This window comes from Hemiscyllium ocellatum, chromosome 23 (assembly GCF_020745735.1).
Source record: "Hemiscyllium ocellatum isolate sHemOce1 chromosome 23, sHemOce1.pat.X.cur, whole genome shotgun sequence".
NCBI classification, from domain to species: domain Eukaryota; kingdom Metazoa; phylum Chordata; class Chondrichthyes; order Orectolobiformes; family Hemiscylliidae; genus Hemiscyllium; species Hemiscyllium ocellatum.
The window spans coordinates 53,582,496-53,606,919 of NC_083423.1; the positions used below are offsets into that span (position 1 = coordinate 53,582,496).

The 24,424-nt window shown below is 42.1% G+C and overlaps 1 protein-coding gene across 1 annotated transcript in view; it reads right to left on the bottom strand.

The window, feature by feature from the left end:
- The window catches only part of dnai7 (dynein axonemal intermediate chain 7), an 84,334-nt gene that overhangs the window by 40,365 nt on the left and 19,545 nt on the right, over positions 1-24,424 (bottom strand). Inside the window, exons 4-7 of the mRNA XM_060843073.1 lie at positions 20,468-20,605; positions 19,324-19,470; positions 11,656-11,759; positions 7,415-7,781 (exon numbers count right to left, since the gene is read on the bottom strand). Coding sequence (XP_060699056.1) covers positions 7,415-7,781; positions 11,656-11,759; positions 19,324-19,470; positions 20,468-20,605 — 756 coding nt within the window. The remainder of the gene's footprint in view (positions 1-7,414; positions 7,782-11,655; positions 11,760-19,323; positions 19,471-20,467; positions 20,606-24,424) is intronic.

The following is a 24,424-nucleotide window of genomic DNA, read 5'->3' on the forward strand; positions in this document are numbered from 1 at the left end:
ACTCCACATGACATCAAGAAAAGGTTGGAGATACTAGGTACTGTAAAGGCTATGGGCTCTGACAACAGTCCAGCAATAGTACTGAAGGCTCCAGAACTTGCCGCTCCCCTAGCCAAGTTGTTCCAGTACAGTTACTACACTGGCATCTATCCGACAGTGTGGAAAATTACCCAGCTATGTCCTGTACTTAAAAAGCAAGGCAAATCCAACCTAGTCATTTACCATCCCGTCAATCTACTCTCAACCATCAGTAAAGTGATGGAAGGTGTCATCAACAGTGCTTCCGAGCAGCAACTGCTCAGCAATAACCTGCTGAGTGATGCCTAGTTTGGGTTCTGCCAGGGCTATTCAGCTCCTGACCTAATTACATACTTGATTCAAATGTGGACAAAAGAACTGAATTCCAGAGGTGAGGTAAGACATCAAAGCTGCATTCAACTGACTGTGGCACCAAGAAGCCCTAGCAAAACTGGACTCAATGAGTACTGGGGGCAAATTCTCTGGTCTCTCAGGAGTCATACCTGGCATAAGGGAAGATGTTCATGGTTGTTGGAGGTCAATCAAACCGACTCCAGGACATTTCTGCAGAACTGCCTCAGAGTAGTGTCCTAGGCCCAACCATTTTCAGCTGCTTCATCAAAGATCTTCCCTCCATCATAAGGTCAGAAGTGGGAATGTTCACCGATGATTGCACAATGTTTAGCACTATTCACAACTCCTCAGATATTGAAGCAGCCCATGATCAAATGCAACAAGATCTGGACATTATCCAGACTTGAGGTGACAAGTAGCAAGTAACATTTGTGCCACACAAATGCCAAGCTAGACCATCAGCAATAAGAGACAATCTAACCACCACCCCTTGATATCCAATAGTCTTACCATCACTGAATCCCCCACCATCAACATCCTTGACTTTATCATTGATCAGATTGGACTCATCACATAAACACAGTGGCTACAAGGGCAGCTCAGAGGCTAGGAATACAGAGGTATGTGACAACCTCCTGACCTCCCAAGCCTCTCCACCATCTAAAAGGCACAAGTCAGGAGTGTGAGAGAATACTCCCCACTTACCTTGATAAGTGCAGTTCCAACAACGCTCATGAATCTTGGCACCATCTGAGACAAAGCAGCCTGGTTGATTGGCACTAAATCCACTCCCTGCACCCTCAACACTCAGTACCAGAAGTGCGTATCAACTACAAGATGCACTGCAGAAATCCACCAAAATCCTCAGAGAGCATCTTCAAATTCATGATCACTTCCATTTAGAAGGATAAGAGCAACAGATGGATAGGAACACCGCCACCCCCCCACAAGTTTCCCTCCAAGCTACTCACCATCCTGACTTGGAAATATATCGCCGTACCTTCTTGTCACTGGGTCAAAATCCTGCAATTCCCTCTCCATGGATATTGTGAGTCAACCCACAGCAGGTGGACTGCAGTGGTTTGAGTAGGTAGCTCACCACCACCTTCTCAAGGACAACTAGGGACTGGCAATAAATGCTGGACCCAGCCAGCAACATCCACATCCCACAGGTGAATAAAAAAATCCATTGCATGTGGTATGACAGTGGTGTAGTGATAAGTCATTATGCTTTGCATAGCTTACACTATGATTTTATAATAACCAGAGGAAAACAAGTCTTCATATTCGAGGTTATGCAAAATGATGCTGCTTGTCTCATAATGCACATCAAATTCTGTTTACCTCTCAACCTGTGCTCACTGATTTACATTGACACCTGGTCAAGAAACATTTTGGGAGATCCAAGATGGCGGCGACTCAGCAAGTCTGAGTTTACAGAGCTCTTCCCAAAACCTGGGTAAAGTGAGTTACTCACTCCCACCACACTTACCAAACCACCCAAAAAAACTTTCTAACCTTAATTAGCTGCTTACTATTATATTTAAGCAGTTTAATATTAAGTGGATAATGAGTAAACCAAAGGGATCCCGCAGCTCTCAGAAAACAAAGACCCCTCCCCCACCCTCCTCTCCCCCTCCGGCTGCAGCTGATGTAAAAACAGGCCTTGAAGAGATGATTAGATTAGATTAGATTAGACTTAGATTAGACTTACAGTGTGGAAACAGGCCCTTCGGCCCAACAAGTCCACACCGACCCGCCGAAGCGAAACCCACCCATACCCCTACATTACCCCTTACCTAACACTACGGGCAATTTAGCATGGCCAATTCACCTGACCCGCACATCTTTGGACTGTGGGAGGAAACCGGAGCACCCGGAGGAAACCCACGCAGACACGGAGAGAACGTGCAAACTCCACACAGTCAGTCGCCTGAGTCGGGAATTGAACCCGGGTCTCTGGCGCTGTGAGGCAACAGTGCTAACCACTGTGCCACCGTGCCGCCCATAATGATTGCCAGGCTGGAAACGACACTCGTCAATTTCATCGCAGAATCCAGACAGAGATGGAATGCATTCGAAGAAAAGCTGCAGAAACACAGCCAGGCTCTCGAGGAATTACAGGGCCGAGTGAAGGGGGCGGAGCTAAAGGCCACGACCTCCGAGGCTGCAGCACAAACAGCTGCAGAACAGGCGCGAGCTCTGGAGCAGAGAGTCCGGGCCTTTGAAATCTACATGGATGACCTGGATAATAGAAATCGGAGAAAGAATATCCGTCTTCTGGGCCTCCCTGAACAAGAAGGGAAAGGACAGTTAGCAGTATTTCTGGAGCGATGGCTGCCCCAGCTTTTAAACCTAGGGGCTGAAACTGACCGGGTGAGGGTGGAGTGGGCCTACCGGGTCGCAGTACGCGGATCTGGCCCAAACCAGCGCCCACGCCCGGTCCTGTTCCGGCTGCAGAGTTATAGGGAGAGGCAGATACTCCTGGATGCCTCCAGAAAGCTTGGAAAGGATCCTAAAGCCATGATCCATGAAGGATCCAAGATTATGTTATTTCAGGACTTCTCCCCAGCTTTGGCACGAAGGAGGAAGGCGTTTGATGAGGTGAAGAAATGTCTAAGGAACTTAAATATTCAATACACCTTACTCTACCCAGCGACATTATGCTTTACCCACGAAGGATCCGAGTATAATTTTAGATCACCAGAAGAGGCTAAGGAACTTTTAGACTCGTTTAAATAAATCGTAAGAGACAATTTATGTTGGCTTGCCTCTTCCACACTCCGTGGGGAGAAGTGGATACTTTACTTTACTTTTGCTTCTGGGAGCAGGGTTGTCTTCTCTTGCTATTTTATGTTATTATACTTAACTGTAATCTGTTGGAGTTGTAATTTTATAGTTATGTGTGTTTGTACGTGGCATTGATGCTATCAGATATACTCAGGTATGGGTGGGGAGGGGTGGGGGTGGGGCGCTCACTGTTAACTCTAGCTCGGTATTATATCTAAATCCTATTAAGGAGCGCCCGGGTCAAGGGTGGGACACTGTTTGGGAGAGGATATGGTGGACCTTTAGAAAGGAAGTAAGGCCCCCTGAGAACAAGGGGGAGGATCTCCATTCAAACATGTTTTATTTTTTTTGTTCTTATTGTTTGGAAATAGTTTCCTTTTTATTATACTGTTATGAGTGTATTAGAGAACATTTTCTCTTGTTTGAAGGATGTAAGTGACTCAACTATACACTCTGGATAATTGTGGATTAGATTAGTAGTTAACTGAGTTTCATTGTTTTTCTTTCTTCTTTAGTATCATTCCTTTGAATTTTGATGATTATATATTTAAGATCTATTTTTATATTAATGTTTGTGCTTGAAAGTTCTGTTTATTTTTGTAAATCTGTCAAAATATTAAATTTCTAATAAAAATATCTTTTAAAAAAAAGAAACATTTTGATGTTAAAATTCTCACACTTGTTTTTAAATTCTTCTATGGCCTCACCCCTCTCTATCTCTTTAATCTCCTCCAACACCTCAATTCTCTGAGGTATATGCATTCATCAAATTTTGATATCTTAAACACTATTATAATCAGGAATGTATTCTCCAGAAATTTAGCGTTGCAACATTAGACCAAATGGTTTAAAGTTCTATTTACTTTACATTCCTGTTTCAACAGAAGAAAATTAAGCCATCTTCTCTTGACAGTCGAAGGCATTATCCTTGCTGAACGCCCCCCACTATCAACATCATTGGTTACAAATGGGGAAAGATTTAATGCATCAAGGCTGCATCTCATTTCCCTCTTCCCTGCATATGGAACTATGTATTTCCCCAATATAAAGCAAACAGTAACAGGGCCTTATCTATGTGAAGTTTGTGAAACAAAATACATTTCAGAGACATGATGCACACATGGTTCCAGCGATCATCTAAAGACTGACATCTCTGGAGTTTGCTTTGAAGCCACGTTAACAATGTATACTCTTGCAACAAAAGTTAACTACAGTCCAGATTGATACATCCTTCTAACAAACTGTAGCTGCAGTTCAAACAGAAATTATTGGAAATTATGAGGTATTTGTGTGACTTTTTGTTTCATCAGCAGCACATATAATAAGCAGACAATTGAAATCGGGTGAAAAATGAGGTCTGCAGATGCTGGAGATCACAGTTGAAAATGTGTTGCTGGTTAAAGCACAGCAGGTTAGGCAGCATCCAAGGAATAGGAAATTCGACGTTTCGGGCACAAGCCCTTCATCAGGAATCGAGGAAGAGAGCTTCTTCAAGGAAGGCATCCTTGCAAGAGGATTCGCAGTAGGTTAAAATCTTTGGGTAAAAAATGAGGTCTGCAGATGCTGGAGATCACAGTTGAAAATGTGTTGCTGGTTAAAGCACAGCAGGTTAGGCAGCATCCAAGGAATAGGAAATTCGACGTTTCGGGCACAAGCCCTTCATCAGGATTCCTGATGAAGGGCTTGTGCCCGAAACGTCGAATTTCCTATTCCTTGGATGCTGCCTAACCTGCTGTGCTTTAACCAGACAATTGAAATCAACTATTTACTACTACCACAAACAAAAATGAAAGTACCCCGCTGGGTTACGCCATATGTGAGGAGAAATACATTTTGGCTGGGTGCATGAAGTGTCAAATATTAAATCAGGCCCTAACTTTAACCTATTCCACAACTTCAATTAAGTTGTCAGAAGTGACTTTGCATTCTCATCTCTTAGTCAGAATGAGGATTCAGGTCCCTTTCTAGGAATTGAGCTGCTACATTCAGTATGGTACCAAGGGTATGCTATAATGTTAGTGGTGTTGTCTTTCAGATGAAACACAAACTAATGCCCATCTGCCCTCTCAGGTGGATGTAAAAGATCTTATTGGCACCATCATGAAGAACAGCAGTTGACTTCTCTCCAGTTTCCTGGCCACTATATCAATTTGCTGTAGAAGTTTTTCAGGTAAAATGTGGATTTCCAACTCACTGGCTTGCCACCAAATGGCTATAGGCTGCTACCACTGCCCATCAGAAGTTTGAGGGCAGCATATCTGATATCTTCCAATTATCATTCAAACCAAGTACCTCAGAGTTAAGAACTTGTTAATCTACCCTCATGCAGAATGTTAAAAATCACACAACACCAGGTTATAGTCCAACAGGTTTAATTGGAAACACACTAGCTTTCGGAGTGATGCTCCTTCATCAGGTGATAGTGGAGGGCTCGATCGTAACACAGAATTTATAGCAAAAATTTACAGTGTGATGCAACTGAAATTATACTTTGAAAAATACCTTGATTGCCTGTTGAGTCTTTCATCTGTTCAAATACCATGATAGTTTTTCATGTGTAAATCACAAAACCTTTTTTTAAAAAAGTTGCATTCTCAGGTTAGCTGTAACAATGGGTGATAGCTAGACAATATGTTGAAGGTGTTAGCCCTCTGTGTTCTCTGTCTATGCCATAATGTTTAGATTGATTCTAATCTAAAAAGTGAGATAACAGAGTCTTACATGAGTACATGCAGTTTTTGAGCAAAGTACAATGTAACTTTGCAAGTACAAATTCACCCCACAAAATGTATGTGTGTGTGTGTGTGTATGTATGTGAGAGTGTGTGTGTGTGTGCGTGTGTGTGTGTGTGTGTAGTGCAATGGTGGTCACCTGTACTGTGACATGAACCCAAGGTCCCGGTTGAGGCCCTCCCTATGGGTACCGAACTTAGCTATCAGCCTCTGCTCGGCCACCTTTCTCTGCTGCCTGTCCCGAAGTCCGCCTTGGAGGATGGTCACTCAAAGGTCCGAGGTCGAATGTCCTGGACCACTGAAGTGTTCCCCAACTGGGAGGGAACATTCCTGCCTGTTGATTGTTGTGTGGTGCCCATTCATCCGCCATCATAGCCTTGCTCGGTTTTCCCAATGTACCATACCCCAGGTCATGGTACATTGGGCATGAATGGGCACCGCACAACAATCAACAGACACAGGGAGCTAACATTTTCAACATATTGTCTAGCTACCACTCTAGCTCAACAGGCAATCAAGGTACTTTTCAATGCAAAATTTCAGTTGCATCACACTGTAAATTTTTGCTATAAATTCTCTGTTTTAGGATTGAACCTCCAATATCACCTGATGAAGGAGCGACGCTCCAAAAGCTAGTGTGTTTCCAATTATAACCTGGTGTTGTATGATTTTTAATTTTGTACACCCCAGTCCAACACCGGCATCTCTAAATCACGCAGAATGTATGTAAGAACATATGAAGGAAATTGGGAAGCTTGTCTAGGTGCCAAATGCCAATCTTAACAGCTTTGAAATGTAAATTATCTTTCTAATTTATACTTGCAATTCAAATTAATTTTCTTATAATTCAAAGTCAATATAGCAAATTATAAAAATCAACAGCAAAACATCAAACTCACAATACTATTTCAATAAAGAATCGAGCTCAACGACTGAACAGGAAAAGAAGTTTTCAAAGTTTAGAGTAGGAAAGAAGATAAATTCTGTAATACCTGTATGGGAATGCACAATTTTTCAAATCTTTACTTTTATATTGCCAGAATCAGCAGATTAGTGTATCACCTGGATATGTGTTACATAGAGGAAACCTATCACTCAATCCAAACTGGTTGTGGTGTTCTTCATGAGTGCAAGTCTATAAACTAAGGATTGTAATTGTATCACAGTGGACAAGGTAGCCACATTCATGAAAGTTCGTGTGTGTGTGTGTGTTCGTTCGTTCAGGGGAGGTCATGATGTTGATCAGTCAGTTTCACAGCCACAGCCTGAAGCAGTAATTTTCACTGGCAACTGTTTCTCAGGCCTCTAAAGAAGTGAGCTGTCCTTTTACTGATGAGGATTTAGGGATAGTTTATAGCATGTGGACTGCTGAATAAGACTAGTGTTTAGAGAAAATCATTTGAATATAAAGGCATTGAACAACCCAAAATATACCAAATCTCACATTTACCTAAAAATTGTATAGCCATTGATAAAACTACTTAAACCTGCCTGGGTGTAACAATTCAACATATTCATACCCTTGATCTTGCTAGTCGAATAGGCTTTATTTCTTCATCAGGTGATTGTTTGCTTTCAAGAGCCTGTTGCTCTTCAGGCGTTTTTTGTCCTTCATGAATTTTTTGTTCTTCAGGTATTTTCTGATCTTCAATAGTTTGGTATTCCTCTCCCTCTCCCTGTACCTCCATATCCTCGTGTATATCCTGCCTAATTTCAACTGCAACAAGTTTAGTTTTAAAAGCTCTCTGATGAGCGTTAAATGCATGGCTGTGGCAAGATATGTGATCATAATCCGTATGTAAGATCCGCACAGCTATATCACTCATTGCCAATGGTTTAGGGAGTTCAAATTCCAAATGGTAATTGACAAATGCGTAGCCTTTAAACCTGTGAGAAAATCAGAAATTATTTTTAAAAGTCTTTTCTTTTGCAATAGCAATAGACAACAATAGTTTATTAGCCAACTTAGCCTAACTATTAAAAGTTATACTCAAAGAATTCAATATCAGGTGGATTTTATACAAACAGTTCAGTTACAGAACAAGACTAGCCGTGGTGTTCGATTACAGCAACCCCCTCAAGTGACTGACAACTGAGAACAAAATAAACTCAAGTGGTTAATATCTGCTTCTATAATAATGAAAATTAGCAGTGAATTGCAATACCTCAGTCATGACCCACTCGTGCTTCTTCAACATCTAATAAGTTCCCCAACCATCATATTTATCAACATTTATTCTGGAGAATGTACTGCTTCTGCAAAATTTCTTACCAACAACTGCAAACAACCCAATTTAGCTGATGGGCTGAACTGCCCAGAAAAATTGTGTCTATGCTTCGAAGTTCACTTCAGCAGGAAACAGAGGTGAAAACTTAGTTAAAACAAAGTTAAAATTTCCCTCTCAAAAGATGTTAGTGAAAATGTGCTAGTGATGTTTCAAGAGGGTTGGAATATAAAAGCAGAGATGTGCTACTGAGACTTTATAAAGCTCTGGTTAGGCCCCATTTGGAGTACTGTGTCCAGTTTTGGTCCCCACACCTCAGGAAGGACATACTGGCACTGGAACGTGTCCAGCGGAGATTCACACGGATGATCCCTGGAATGGTAGTCTAACATATGAGGAACGGCTGAGGATCCTGGGATTGTATTCATTGGAGTTTAGAAGATTGAGGGGAGACTTAATAGAGACGTACAAGATAATACATGGCTTGGAAAGGGTGGACGCTAGGAAATTGTTTCCATTAGACGAGGAGACTAGGACCCGTGGACACAGCCTTAGAATTAGAGGGGGTCAATTCAGAACAGAAATGCAGACATTTTTTCAGCCAGAGGGTGGTGGGCCTGTGGAATTCATTGCCACGGAGTGCAGTGGAGGCCGGGACGCTAAATGTCTTCAAGGCAGAGATTGATAGATTCTTGTTGTCTCGAGGAATTAAGGGCGACGGGGAGAACGCTGGTAAGTGGAGTTGAAATGCCCATCAGCCATGATTGAATGGCGGAGTGGACTTGATGGGCCGAATGGCCTTACTTCCACTCCTATGTCTTATGGTCTTATGTTTTAAAGCGAATATATCAGGGCAAATTAAGATTACAGAATCAATTGACTCAATCTCTGTAGCATGAACCAAATTTTTAGAATCTCTGCAAAACCATAATTCCCCGGTGTTACACTTGCCCTGAACTCAATCAAGCATCTTATTCTTAATGATTTTGGCATTGAGGTTTTAGGTAATCTCTTCTCTTTCACATTTAAAGTTTCTGCCTTAGCTTATTTAAGTTCTCCCCTTCCTCAACTGCGTTCTAAGTTCTGCCCATCTGTTAAGAGTCTTTTCTATTCCCTTTGCATGTTTAATTTAAATGACTGCATCTACTATGTAAAAGTCTGTGTTTCTGGACTTGCCTCACAGACCACTTCTCCGTTATTAATCTAGTTTATTGTTATGGAAGAGGTTCAATCTTACCTGTAAATGTTCCTGCTCCCTTTCAGAAGAAACCTTTATGAATTTTTAGCATGTTCCACTGTTTACATAACACTTTGTGCACATCCTACTCAGCATTCTATTGAACTCATTCAACCATAAAGCAATATCTTTATAATGCAGTTCAGTCACAAACATTTTGATCTGTTTTGCAATCATTTATGGTTTACAGTGGAGTTGTAATGAGTTGAATCACAAGGGCCTGTCCACAGATTTGAGTTTTTTAAAAATTTAATCACAGGATGAGGGCATTGCTGGCTAGACCAGCATTTATTGCCCAGAGGGTAGTTAAGAGTCAATCACATTGCTATGGGTCTGGAGTCACATATAGGCTAGACCAGGTAAGAACGCAATTTCCTTCCCTGAAGGGCATTAGCAAAACAGATGGGATTTTCTGACAATCGGCAATGGATTTGTGGTCATCATTAGACTCTTAATTCCAGACTTTTTTTTCATTGAATTCAAATTCCACTATCTACTGTGGCAAGAGTTAGACTCAGGTCCCTAGAACATTACCTGGGTCTCTGGATTAACAGTTTGGCAATAATACCACTAGGCCTCACTATGTGTTACGTGGTGCTTCTTTCTAGGTAGCCAAGAAAACCACAGCATAACCCAATGCGCGTACATAAATTACCTTTTCATACATTAAAGTCCATAATAGATAACTTAGATATTTACGTTATGTCACTGTCTCACGGTTTCTGAAATGTGTCCATGATAGATTGGGGAATTGGCATGGATGATGTGAGAGCAAAGGGTAATGGTCATAAATTAGTATGAGTTTACAGCAAGTTGATATAGTGTCTATAAGGGGCTATGGGCTTGGATGAAATATCATGATTTGGAATGTTTAGGTCTGGATGTGATTTACAGTGTAAGCAATATATGAAATTTGAACTAAAGGGGTGAATATATAAGAAAACAAATGGGACAAAATCCTAGAGAACCAAGACAGATTTTCTAATTATTACATTTGGTAGTCCTTGTCCTCAAGCTGAATTGGATTGAATCCATCCGCATCCACATCTTGGAACAAAGATCCCCAGCCATTAGGTTTATATTTTCCCAAGGCAAATCTGAAGAGCTGTTAAGTATACTGTCTCGACCCAACAGCATAACAGTGAAAATCCAGACTCTACATTCCCTGGACTCTTGAATTTGTTTGCAATCTTAGTGCAGTGTGTGATCATCCAAAATTTGCCTATTAATGAGTCTCTATAATCATTGCTCAGTTCAAGTTTTGTATCAGATAAATTTGAAATTTGCAAATAGTAAAGTTCACATTCAGTTTACCATTTTTTACATGTTAGCTAAGTCGATATAAAAATTGTCAATAACAATAGCTCCACAAATCCTATGGATTCCAGATTGTTGGAGCTTTGATATACACTGCAAGATTCAGAACCTTATGGACGATTTGGCATGAGAATCTTATAATGAAGGAATTGCCCAGGAAATATAAACTTCTGATAATCAATTCCTTTGCACCTCAGAACCCTCCACAAATATCTCTGACCCTAAGCTGATGTTGAAGACTTGGGAAAGACCTGTGGAATGTAACCTTATTATGATAGTGTTCACCTGCAATCATCTGACTTTTAATAGCTGGAACCTCTCAAGGGCTAAAATGGCTTTAGAAGGAAAAAGAAATTGAATTAAAATGGCCACATTCACTACTCACCATATTGAGGCAATTTTCGTGAATCAGTCACTCTGATGACAAGATCAGACTGGGTCTTATTTACTGGTAGTCTCATGAAGCTTGCTTCAACCTGGTTGGTTGGTTGGTCAATGTGGCCATTTTAATTCAATGTTTTTCCTTCTAAGACTGAAACCAGTCACTCAGATCTGTTTCTCCCATTTGATTAAACCTCTTACCATCTATCCTATCTCTGCCTCTTATAATGTTGTAAACCTCTATCAGGTTGCCCTTCATTCTCCGTCTTTCCAGTGAAAACAATGTAAGTTTATCCAACCTCTCCTCCTATCTAAAACTCTCCAGACCAAACAACAACATGGTAAATCTTCCCTGCTCCCTCTCCAAAGCAACCACGTCCTCCTGGTAGTGTGGCGAACAGAACTGTACACAATATTCCAAATGTGGCCAAACTAAAATTTTGTGGAGCAGTAAAACAAAGAGAAAGAAATGTGCAGCAGCATTGGGTCTGAAGAACCTTTGCACATTGCTCCAGTTTGGATGATTCAGGTCCTTATTCCCTCAACATCCCCAGGTTTCAATGGGAAATAATTTGACATTCACCTGCAACAATCTGCATACCTGGGATTTTTGTTGAAGTTTGCCCACAAACAGAGAGTGACGTTCTCATCAGTAACCACTTCTTGCATATTTCCAGTCTCAATGTCAACAAGATCAATGGCTTTCTAAAAAGAAATTCATTTTTAAAAAAATGCAATGAATCTTTCAATGATTTCAAGGAGTAATGTTGTCCATGAAAATAAGTGTCTGCCAAATCATCCCCTTAACTTAAAACTACAGTAGAAAATGACAAACATCGAAACACAACATGTCGCTTTTAACATGACAAAATAACCAACAATTATCTCCATCACTTTTAAATAAAAACAGATTATGCTTAAGAAACATTTGGCTGCATCTGTGGACAGAGAGAAAGAGAGTGAATATTTTGACTCCAATAATGTTTCTTCAGAACAGAAATGTCTGGAAAATGATGTTGACTATGTTTTGAATGAAGATGGAACAAGTGGCAATGGTGTTCAGAGTAAAGGACAAATTTAGATTAGATTAGATTACTTACAGTGTGGGAACAGGCCCTTCGGCCCAACAAGTCCACACCGACCTGCCGAAGCGCAACCCACCCATACCCCTACATTTACCCCTTACCTAACACTACGGGCAATTTAGCATGACCAATTCACCTGACCTGCACATCTTTGGACTGTGGGAGGAAACTGGAGCACCTGGAGGAAACCCACGCAGACACGGGGAAAACGTGCAAACTCCACACAGTCAGTCGCCTGAGGCGGGAATTGAACCTGGATCTCTGGCGCTGTGAGGCAGCAGTGCTAACCACTGTGCCACCGTGCCGCCCACAAAGGGAAAGTTAATGGTATTAAAGGGGACATGTAGATGGGGAAAAAAGGTTTTAATGATAGATGTGAATTACAAAATTATAGGTCTGCTATGCCAGAGACCAAACTCGTGTTATCTAAACAATGGGTGGGGTGGGATATATTGGAAATGGAAGACAACATTCATGGTCTGCAATTCTGGAACTTAATGTTGAATCCTGAAGAATGTAAAGTGCCTCGTGAAAAATGAGATGCTTAGATCAGAGTGGTGCTGGAAAAGCACAGCAGGTCAGGCAGCATCCGAGGAGCAGAAAAATTGATGTTTCGGGCAAAGAATCTGGACCAGATAGGCCAATGGGCTGAGGGGTGGCAGGTGGAGTTTAATTCAGATAAATGCGAGGTGCTGCATTTTGGGAAAGCAAACCTTTGCAGGACTTATACACTTAATGGTAAGGTCCTAGGGAGTGTTGCTGAACAAAGAGACCTTGACGTGCAGGTTCTTAGCTCCTTGAAAGTGGAGTCGCAGATAGATAGGATAGTGAAGAAGGCATTTGGTATGCTTTCCTTTATTGGTCAGAGTATTGAGTACAGGAGTTGAGAGGTCATGTTGCAGCTGCACAGGACATTGGTTAGGCCGCTGTTGGAATATTGCGTGCAATTCTGGTCTCCTTCCTATGGGAAAGATGTTGTGAAACTTGAAAGGGTTCAGAAAAGATTTACAAGGACGTTGCCAGGGTTGGAGGATTTGAGCTACAGGAAGAGGCTGAACAGGCTGGGGCTGTTTTCCCTGGAGCGTCGGAGGCTGAGGGGTAACCTTATAGAGGTTTACAAAATTATGAGGAGCATGGATAGGATAAATAGACAAAGTCTTTTCCCTGGGGTCGGGGAGTCCAGAACTAGAGGGCATAGGTTTAGGGTGAGAGGGGAAAGATATAAAAGAGACCTAAGGGGCAGTGTTTTCACGCAGAGGGTGGTACGTGTATGGAATGAGCTGCCAGAGGATGTGGTGGAGGCTGGTACAATTGCAACATTTAAGAGGCATTTGGATGGGTATATGAATAGGAAGGGCTTGGAGGGATATGGGCCAGGTGCTGGCAGGTGGGACTAGATTGGATTGGGATAAATGGTCAGCATGGAGGGATTGGACCGAAGGGTCTGTTTCTATGCTGTACATCTCTATGACTCGAAAAGCTCTTCATCAGGAATAGAGGCAGGAAGCCTCCAGAGTGGAGAGATAAATGGGGGAGGTGGGGCTGGGGAGAAGTAGCAAAGAGTACAATATGTGAATGGGGGTGGGGATGAAGGTGATAGACAATAGACAATAGGTGCAGGAGTAGGCTATTCTCCCCTTCGAGCCAGCACCACCATTCATTATGATCATGGCTGATCATCCTCAATCAGTATCCTGTTCCTGCCGTATCCCCATAACTCTTGATTCCACTATCTATAAGAGCTCTATCCAATTCTTTCTTGATTAGTCAGAGAGGAGGGTGGGGGAAGGTTGCAAAGAGTACAATGGGTGAATGGGGGTGAGGATGGAGGTGATAGGTTAGAAAGGAGGGTGAGGGAAGGTAGCAAAGTGTATAATAGGTGGATGGGGGTGGGGATGGAGGTAATACGTAAGAGGGGAGGGTGAAGCAGATAGGTGGGAAGTGAGATTGGCAGGTGGGACAGGTCATGAGGATGGTGCTGAGCTGGAAGGTTGGAACTGGAGTAAGGTGGGAGAGGGGAAATGAGGAAACTGGTGAAGTCCACATTGATGCCCTGGGGTAGGAGTGTTCCAAGGCGGAAGATGAGGCTTTCTTCCTCCAGGCATCGGGTGGTGAGGGAGCAGTGGTGGAGGAGGCCCAGGACCTGCATGTCCTCGGCAGAGTGGGAGGGGGAGTTGAAATGTTGGGCCACAGGGCTGTGGGGTTGATTGGTGCGGGTTTCCCAGAGATTTTCCCTAAAGCACTCTGCAAGGAGGCGTCCAGTCTCCCTAATGTAGAGGAGATCACATCGGGAGCAACGAATACAATAAATGACATTGGTGGATGTGCAGGTAAAACTTTGATGGATGTGGATGGGGCCTTGGATAGAGGTGAGGGAGAAGGTGTGGGCACAGGTTTTGCAATTCCTGCGGTGGCAGGGGAGGGTGCCAGGATGGGAGGGTGGGTTGTTGGGGGGCGTGAACCTGACCAGGTAGTCATGGAGGGAACGGTCTTTGTGGAAAGCGGAAAGGGTTGGGGAGGGAAATATATCCCTGGTGGTGGGGTCCGTTTGGAGGTGACAGAAATGTCGGCGGATGATATAGAACATAGAACATTACAGAACAGTACAGGCCCTTCGGCCCTCGATGTTGCGCCGCCCTGTCATACCAATCTGAAGCCCATCTAACCTACACTATTCCATGTATGTCCATATGCTTGTCCAATGACGACTCAAAAGTACTTAAAGTTGGCGAATCTACTACCATTGCAGGCAAAGTATTCTCTAACCTTACTACTCTCTGAGTAAAGCAACTATCTCTGACATCTGTCCGATATCTATCACCCCTCAATTTAAAGCTATGCCCCCTCGTGCTCGCCAACACCATACTTGGAAAAAGGCTCTCCCTGTCCACCCTAACTAACCCTCTGATTATCTTATATGTCTCTATTAAGTCACCTCTCAACCTTCTTCTCTCCAACAAAAACAGCCTCAAGTCCCTCAGCCTTTCCTCGTAAGACCTTCCCCCCCATACCAGGCAACATCCTAGTAAATGTCCTCTTCACCCTTTCCAAAGCTTCCACATCCTTCACCAGACTGTACACAATACTCTAAGTGCGGCCGCACCAGAGTTTTGTACAGCTGTAGCATAACCTCATGGTTCTGGAATTCGATCCCTCTATTAATAAAAGCTAAAACACTGTATGCCTTCTTAACAACCCTGTCAACCTGGGTGGCAACTTTCAAGGATCTGTGTACCTGGACACCAAAATCTCTCTGCTCATCTACACTACCAAGAATCTTACCATTAGCCCTGTACTTTGCATTCCGGTTACTCTGACCAAAATGAATCACCTCACACTTGTCCACATTAAACTCCATTTGCCACCTCTCAGCCCAGCTCTGCAGCTTATCTATGTCTCTCTGTAACCTACAACATCCTTCGTCACTACCCACAACTCCGCCGACCTTAGTGTCATCTGCAAATTTACTAACCCACCCTTCTATGCCCTCATCCAGGTCGCTTATAAAAATGACGAACAGCAGTGGACCCAACACAGACCCTTGCAGTACACCACTAGTAACTGGACTCCAGGATGAACATTTTCCAACAACCACCACCCTCTGTCTTCTTTCAGCAAGCCAATTACTGATCCAAACTGCTGTACCTCCCACAATCCCATTCCTCCACATTTTGTACAATAGCCTACTGTGGGGAACCTTATCGAACGCCTTGCTGAAATCCATACACACCACATCAACCGGTTTACCCTCATCTACCTGTTTGGTCACCTTCTCAAAGAACTCAATAAGGTTTGTGAGGCTCGACCTACCTTCACAAAACCATGCTGACTATCCCTAATCAAATTATTCTTTTCTAGATTATTATAAATCCTATCTCTTATTACCTTTTCCAACACTTTACCAACAACTGAAGTAAGGCTCACTGGTCTATAATTACCAGGGTTGTCTCTACTTCCCTTCTTGAACAGGGGAACAACATTCGCTATCCTCCAGTCTTTTGGCATATTCCTGTAGACAATGACGATTTAAAGATCAATGCAAAAGACTCAGCAATCTCCTCCCTGGCTTCCCAGAGGATCCTAGGATAAATCCCATCCAGCCCAGGGGACTTATCTATTTTTACACTCTGCAGGATTTCTAATACCTCTTCCTTGTGAACCTCAATCCCACCTAGTCTAGTAGCCTGTATCTCAGTATTCTCCTTGAAAACATTATCATTTTCTAGAGTGAATACTGTCGAAAAATATTAATTTAGTGCTTCCCCTATCTCCTCTAACTCCACACACAACTTCCCACTACTACCCTTGATTGGCCCTAATTTTACTCTTGTCATTCTTTTATTCCTTAAATACCTAAGAGAAAGCTTTAGAAACGGTTTACCCTGATCCTATCCACCAACAACTTCTCATGTCTCCTCCTGGCTCTTCTGAGCTCTCTTTTTAGGATTGCGAAGGTTGGTAGGGTGGAAAGTGAGGACCGGGGGGTTCTGTCCTTGTTACGGTTGAAGGGGTGGGGTCTGAGGGCGGAGGTGCAGGATGTGGACGAGATGCGTTGGAGGGCATCTTGAACCCTTTGGGAAGGGAAATTGCGATCTCCATAGAAGGAGACCATCTGGTGTGTTCTGTGGTGGAACTGGTCCTCCTGGGAGCAGCTACGGCGGAGGTGGAGGAATTGGGAATACGAGATGGCATTTTTGCAGGAGGTAGGGTGGGAAGAGGTGTAATCCAGGTAGCTGTGGGAATCCATAGGTTTGTAAAAAATGTCAGTGTCAAGTCTGTCGTCATTAATGGAAACGGAGAGGTCCAGGAAGGGGAGGGAAGTGTCAGAGATGGTCCTGGTGAATTTAAGGTCAGGGTGGAATATGTTGGTGAAGTTCATGAACTGCTCAACCTCCTCGCGGGAGCATGAGGTGGCACCAATGCAGTCATCAATGTAGCGGAGGAAAAGGTGGGGAGTGGTTCCGATGTAACTACGGAAGATGGACTGTTCTACGTAGCCGACAAAGAGACGGACATAGTTGGGGCCCATACAGGTGTTCATGGCTACCCCTTTGATCTGGAGGAAGTGGGAGGATTCGAAGCAGAAATTGTTAAGGGTGAGGACCAGTTCAGCCAAACGAATGAGAGTGTCAGTGAAAGGGTACTGTTGGGGACATCGGGAGATGAACAAACGGAGGGCTTGGAGGCCCTGGTCATGGCAGATGGAGGTGTAGAGGGATTGGATGTCCATGGTGAAGATGAGGCGTTGGGGACCGGAAGTCTTGGAGAAGGTGGAGGGCGTGAATGGTGTCTCGAATGTATGTGGGGAGTTCCTGGACTAGGGGGGAATAGAACAGTATCGAGGTAGATGGAGATGAGTTCAGTGGGGCAGGAGCAGGCTGAGACAATGGATCAGCCGGGGTGGGGTTCCTGCACTACAATGTTGGAAACTGTGGGTGCTGCTCATCAAGCTTGCATTGGGCTTCACTGAAACATAGCAGCAAGCCTAGGTACCCTCAGTGATATTGCAGATACATACTCCAGTAACATAATCTCAGCACCACTGTAACATATTGACCACCCTATGTTTTATAAAATACAATTATTTTCATCACACTTTCTCCGATAACCCTAATAGCTTAAATTTACTTAAGGACAAAACCGTACTTCAAGATCTTTCCCTCCTCTTATTCCTGCCGATGGTATAGTTCAAAAAACAGAGTTTCCAAACTATTAATTGATTATTAATTGATCTACCAGTCTCAGTAAACCCTGCATTAGGTATTAATACGGTAATAGTTAATGCCATAAAAACTGAAAGAACTGTGAATGCTGTATATCGGAAACAAGAACAGAAATTGCTGGAAAAGCTCAGCAGGTCTGGCAGCATCTGTAGAAATCAGATTTAACATTTCGAGTCGAATAACCCTTCCTCAGAACTGATGGTATCTAGGTAAATGTCAGTTTATACGCAAAAGATAAGGTTGCGGGGGAGAAGGTGAGGGGTAAATGATAGGTGGGGATAAAGCCCTAAGAGAGATAGAAGAACAGTTGGACAGACAAAGAAGTTGATAATGATCTGGCTAGGAAGGTAATGGGGCCTGTTAGTCGCTAACACTGGGCTGTGCGTAATACCAGACAATGTGATAACAAGGTCTGGTGTATGGGGTTCGTGATAGTGACATGGGAGAGCTCTTGTTCTAAAGCTGTTGAACTTGATATCGAGTCCAGAAGGATGTCAAGTTCCCAAGTGGAAAATTAGGTGCTGTTCTTCCAGCTTACATTGATTTTTACTGGAGCACGGCAGGAAGCCTGAGACACAGATGTTGACCAGAGAACATGGCAGTGTGTTGAAGTGGCAGGCAACTGGAAGTTCTGGGTCTTTTTTTACGGACAGAACGTAACCATTCTGCGAAGCAGTCACTCAGTCTACGCTTCATTTCCCCAATGTAGAGGAGATCACATTGTGAACAGCAAACGCAGTAGACTAGATTGTGTGCATGTAAAACACTGCTTCACCCGGAAGCCTTGGATACTGAGGAAAAGGCAGTAAACAGGCAGGTGTTACACCTTCTGTGGTTGCAGGAGAAGGTGATGTAGGCCTGTGGAGAGATGTTGGGACTGAAGGAAGAATGGATAAGGTTGTCCAGGAGGAAACGGCCCCTGCAGAAGACTGACAAGGGAGGAGAGTGAAAAGATATTAGGAAATTGGAGAGGGTTCAGAATAAACTTATCAGGGTGTTACCAGGGAGGGTTTGAGTTATAAGGAGAAGCTGGATAGGCTGGGAAATTTCCACTGAAGTATAAGAGGTTGAAGGGTGACCCTATAGAGGTAAAATCATGAGGAGCATAGATAAAGCAAATAGCAAAGGTCTCTTCCCTAAGGTGAGGGAGTTCAAAGCTAGGGGGCATATTTTTAAAGTGAGAAGAGAAAGTTTTTAAAACATTTTAAAAGGCACCTTTTTTACACAGGTTCATATGAGGAATGACTGCCAGAGAAAGTGGTGGATGCCTGTACATCATTTAAAAGATATTTGGATAAGTACATGAATAGGAAATATTTGGATAGATATAGGTTAAACACAGGCAAGTGGGACTAGCTTAGCTTTGGAAAATGGTTGCCATGGACTAGTTGACCAAAGGGTCTGTTTCCATGCTGTATGATCCATTACTTTATAATCTGAATAATTTGCTAAAGCATCTACCTTGAGGAGGATATCAGTTGCTTTATCATTTATATTGGAGAGAAGTTCCTGAAGATCCCAAATGGTCTGTTGATACTGATCTGAAATTCCCTCCAGCAACTCATCAGGTGGAGTGTCACGTAATACCATTTCCAATTCATCCAAAAGCTGTAACACATTTCATGACTGTCACAGGGTGGATTTAAATGTTGTCTTCATATACAGAACTCAGAATTTTTTGTTAAATACTTCTAATGTCTAAATGAAATGACTCAATATATAAGAAAGAGAATAATCTGAAGAAATAGAATTGTTTTGAAAATTTGTTTCTGGAAGCAACCTTTACCAGTTTCACCTGTGCAAATGCAGGTACATAATCTTTAACCAAGCAAGAGAGAGTGAGAGTGGCCATGCCAGTTTGAAGAGTTTGTCTCAAGGGGGAAAGATGATGTGCATGGAGCAAGCATTAAGAAACTTGGAACCACAGGAGAGAGAAAATAGCAAATAGCTTCTAAACACCATATAAGGGGTGAGAGCTGACCACGGAGGACTTTACAATGTAGTGATCACTATAGCCAAATTTCCATCAAACTGCAGAATTCCTTAGAGGTACATTGGATATAAATGCTTCCATGAGGAGTTCAAAGTATATTTCTTTAAAAATTATATCCAACCTATTATAAGGACAGATACACATGGGTGATTTGCAAACACATGGTTTTGTGACAATGCAACTAGTGTTTATTTTTTGTTGTAGTGGATTAATATTGTGATGATAAACCTAATCCTGACACTCTACCATCTTCAACCAATATATAAGCAGTTCAACACAAGAAGATAAATTCAAAATTTGGAGATCTACAGTCACTAAAGCTTTCTACCGATTAGTTTCCTGCCATGTCATTACTACATTAACTGATAGGAGATCAATTGCTATGATTAGTCAACACCTTCACTATCAAGGATCATCTACCAGAATAGTGAATATAAATTAGATAAACATTGATCTACCTATCAAACAGTAATTCTAAAACTGGTAGTTTATTATTGCGTCCGTGTTCCATTGCATGAGGTGAAAGGAAACGATGCCTAAAGAGAAAGAAACTTGTTTTTTTTTCCCAACCACAATCTACGGCTGACAATGTTTATTGAGTTAAGTGCTTACCTGTAATATTACTCTCCCTCCTTCAAGCAAAGTTTTTATATCTGTATTTGGATTCTCCTTTGAAAGGTTTATGAAAGTATTAATCTCCTGAGGTATTGTTGGATCAGGAGTGCCATCGCAGCGCATGTAACGTTGCCACTGAAGGAACAACAAGTAATAACAACAAGAGGTTGCTTATTTAAAAATTGATCATTTGGATCAAATATTTAACATCACAATCTAAAAGGTGATGCTGAAAACTGAAAGGAACAGAATGCCTTTTTCATCAAGGAACATCATAATTTGTTCTGAAGTTTAAAAATATTAAAAAATCATCACTCCCATTCAATGTCTGATGTTGCCCAGTCACCTTGTGCTCTTTTGGTCTTTCTCCACTATTAAATAGATAGCTTTGCCGAATATAACAGAAATTTCTATATTTTGCATTTTAAAAAATCAAAATTTATTGTTGAAATAACAGTCATCCAACTTTCTATCATCCCAATTTTGAAGATGAAACGTCTGCTCATCATGATCATAAAGAAATGCTTTCACAAACAACTTGTGTTCAAATTAAAGAACATCTGAAACTAAACAGCTGGATTTGTGAATTACCACATAAATGGCAAAACTACATTTCCAAATTTCAGAATTTAAAACTCTTCAGTCAGTCCCCCAGCTCCAAGTGTGCTTTATGCAATGATTGCCTGCAGATTTAGGCTCAAAGTTCCCTTATCATTGTACCAGGCTGGTTCCTAACTGTCAGAATTTCATGGGCTTACAACTCACTCAAAAGGCTTGATCACAATAGCCAAGCTAATGCTGCAAAGCATTTGGAACTGGAGGGTAGGTACTGGAATGCACCATCTGCAAGTATGCTGCAGACAGAATAAACTATTCATTCCCAATCTCTATGTCTAAAAATATTGATGTGAATGAGATGGTCAGCAGTGTCTGGGGCAGGGGAGGGTGCAATTCAAGCTCACCTCAACAGCTTTTAGAGAGACAGAGTTCCAGGTTTTCACTGTCCTTTGTGTGAGGAAATGCTTCCTGAACTGTTTAATTTTTAACTTAAGGTTATGTTCCCTTGTTCAGGACTTTCCCAATAGGGTAAACATTGTCGATATAAACTATTACTTTCAGACACATTAAATGTATAAATCTTATAAAACAAAGTCATTTTACAACAACACTGCTTTCATATTTAAGTGTTCAACAGACCTAATCTTTTAAAATCAAGGGAATAACAGCCTATTCTAGGCAACAATATTGAGAAACATTACCTTCTTCATTTCCCTCCGGCTTTTGTGCACCTTCTGAGTAGTAAGTCTATTTCTTTCCAAAATCTGGTAAAGTTCAGGTAGCTCAAGTTCTTTACGTGCTTTATCCTATTTTGATGTGAAAGCAAATCAATCCATGTCAGCTATATTATAAGAAATTGCTTGGGTGTATAATTTAAATTTAATCGAAACTCAGTATAATTTTCCAGCACTTCAAAAGAAAACATTTTAAGGAACTGTTGTTTGAGAGCTTGCCAAAAACTCAGTATGTCATGCATAATATGCAGTCACAGATTTCTGTCCAATTCAATTCAACTTGACAGGAAAGATTGATTTTCTTTGCAATAAAAATCTTACCATTTTAAATCAGTGTACATATTATTACAAGCTAAATAAATTGTGTAGACGTCAGCTGAACTCCCACTGGTTTGCTTATGGATAATCCTAATCCTAATTCTAGAGTATATTCGTGGTGAATAGTTACAAAGATGCCTGTCCCTTTGAAATAGCAGCTCAGTTGGTCCTATTCAATATGTTGTCTCTACAGGGGTAGAGTTATGTGAAATAAATATAACAGGTTTTAAACAAGAAACCTAAGCTTCTCTGGAGATCTTTCACCGTAAAGCTACCAGCTCCATGAACCCCATCCTCAAATTAACCACTTCAACCTCCTTCACAAGATCAACACTTGGGGTGACTCAGTGACTGTGGCGCTGTAGCTAGCACTCACAGTGCCAAGGGCCCAGATCAATTCCAATCTTGAGCAACTGCCTGTGCAGAGTTTGTACATTTTCCTCGTGTCAGTGTGGGTTTCCTCCTGTTTACTGCCATAGTCCAAAGATTAGGTGGATTTTCCATGTTAAAAAAGTTCTCCATGTGTCCAGGAATGTGCAGATTAGGTGGTTTTACCACAGTAAAAACTGCATATGGGGATAGGGTGGGAGAATTGGTGCAGAACTGATGGGCCGAGTGGCCTCTTTTTGCACTGTAGGGGTTCTATCATTCTAACAAACAGGTCAAGGTAGGAGACCTTTTTTTAAAGTCTGTTTAAGCTCCACTGAAAGAATTTCTTCTTGCCCTAACTCAATTTTTTTCTTTCAGTCCCTTCCCATCTGCACCATGACCCTTCTGATGTTTTCTGGTTTGTTAAGAGTTTGCATCTGAACACCTTCTTTCTACTGCAGATATCCAATCACACCACCTCTCTACCTCCACACCATTCCCCCCAACCCAAATGCACCTCCCCACAACTTCACCCATATCCTCCAAATCAAATGTATTGGCAAGATACACAGATGGCTGCAAGCAATGCCTATCTTTCGTTGGGTGTGTCCAAACAAAGCCCTTTTCCTCACTTTGTATATTAATGACTGTAAAGATGCTACTTCTAGCTTTTTCCCTGAAATGGAAAACGTTATCGAGTTTGCCACCAATTTCCACCTTTCTTTCACCTTCCATTAGCCCATCTCCAACCCTTCACTTTCCTTCCTTGATTTCTCTGATATTCACAATAAGGTCTCTGATTCCTGCAACTATCTTGAATGCACTTCCTCACATCCTGCTTTCCCTATCTCTGCCTCTGTCTCCATCACATTTTGTTTTGAAGATGCAACCTTCCATACTAGTGCTTCCCATATCTCCCTTTTTCTTTAACCCCAAGGAATTCCCTGACTACATGTGACAGAACCCACAGGTTTCTCCAGTTCATTTCATGCAACATCCCAACCTTTTCCTGCCTTCCCATAATTTATTTGCTTCCCTTGTCCTTAATTTCCATCCAGCAGCTCTATATTTAACACATAACCCTCTGTCATTCAACCACTGTGCATAAGGCCACTCGGTAAAAACAAGGACTGCAGATGCTGGAAACCAGAGTCTAGATTAGAGTGGTGCTGGAAAAGCACAGCAGGTCAGGCAGCATCCAAGGTGCAGTAAAACCAATGTTTCAGGCAAAAGCCCTTCATCAGGAATACAGGCTGAGAGCCTGAAGGGTGGAGAAATAAATGAGAGGAAGGTGGGGGTGGGGAGAAAGTAGCATAGAGTACAACCTTCATCCCCTCCCCCATTCACCTATTGTACTCTATGCTACTTTCTCCCCACCCCCACCCTCCTCTCATTTATCTCTCCACTCTTCAGGCTCTCAGCCTGTATTCCTGATGAAGGGCTTTTGCCTGAAACGTCGATTTTCCTGCTCCTCGGATGCTGCCTGACCTGCTGTGCTTTTCCAGCACCACTCTAATCTAGCATAAGGCCACTTCCAAACAAACATTTTCCTGTACCATTCTAGAATTTAGAAGTCACATTCTATTCTGAACACCCTGGTCCACTCCTTAATCACCCCCAACATTCCATTTCCTTCTCATTACACCTTTCCATGCAAGCATAAAAAATATAAACTTGCTCTTTTAATCTCCTCTCTCCTCATCCTAGGCCCTAAATACTTCTTTCAGGTTAAATAGCTATTTACATGTATACCTTGCAATTGACTAAACCACTTTTGCTGCTCACAGTTCAGCTTAATCTTGACAGTGGTGTCTAATGGAGATTGCGTCACTACTTACAGAACACCTGCCTTCAATTTGTAAGCATGGCATGAACTTCTGCTCACGTAACATTTTAATATTCTCATCTCCCACTCTGAACCTCTTTGTCCTCAGTCTGAAAGGTTCCAACGAAGGTCAGTGTAAACTTATAAATG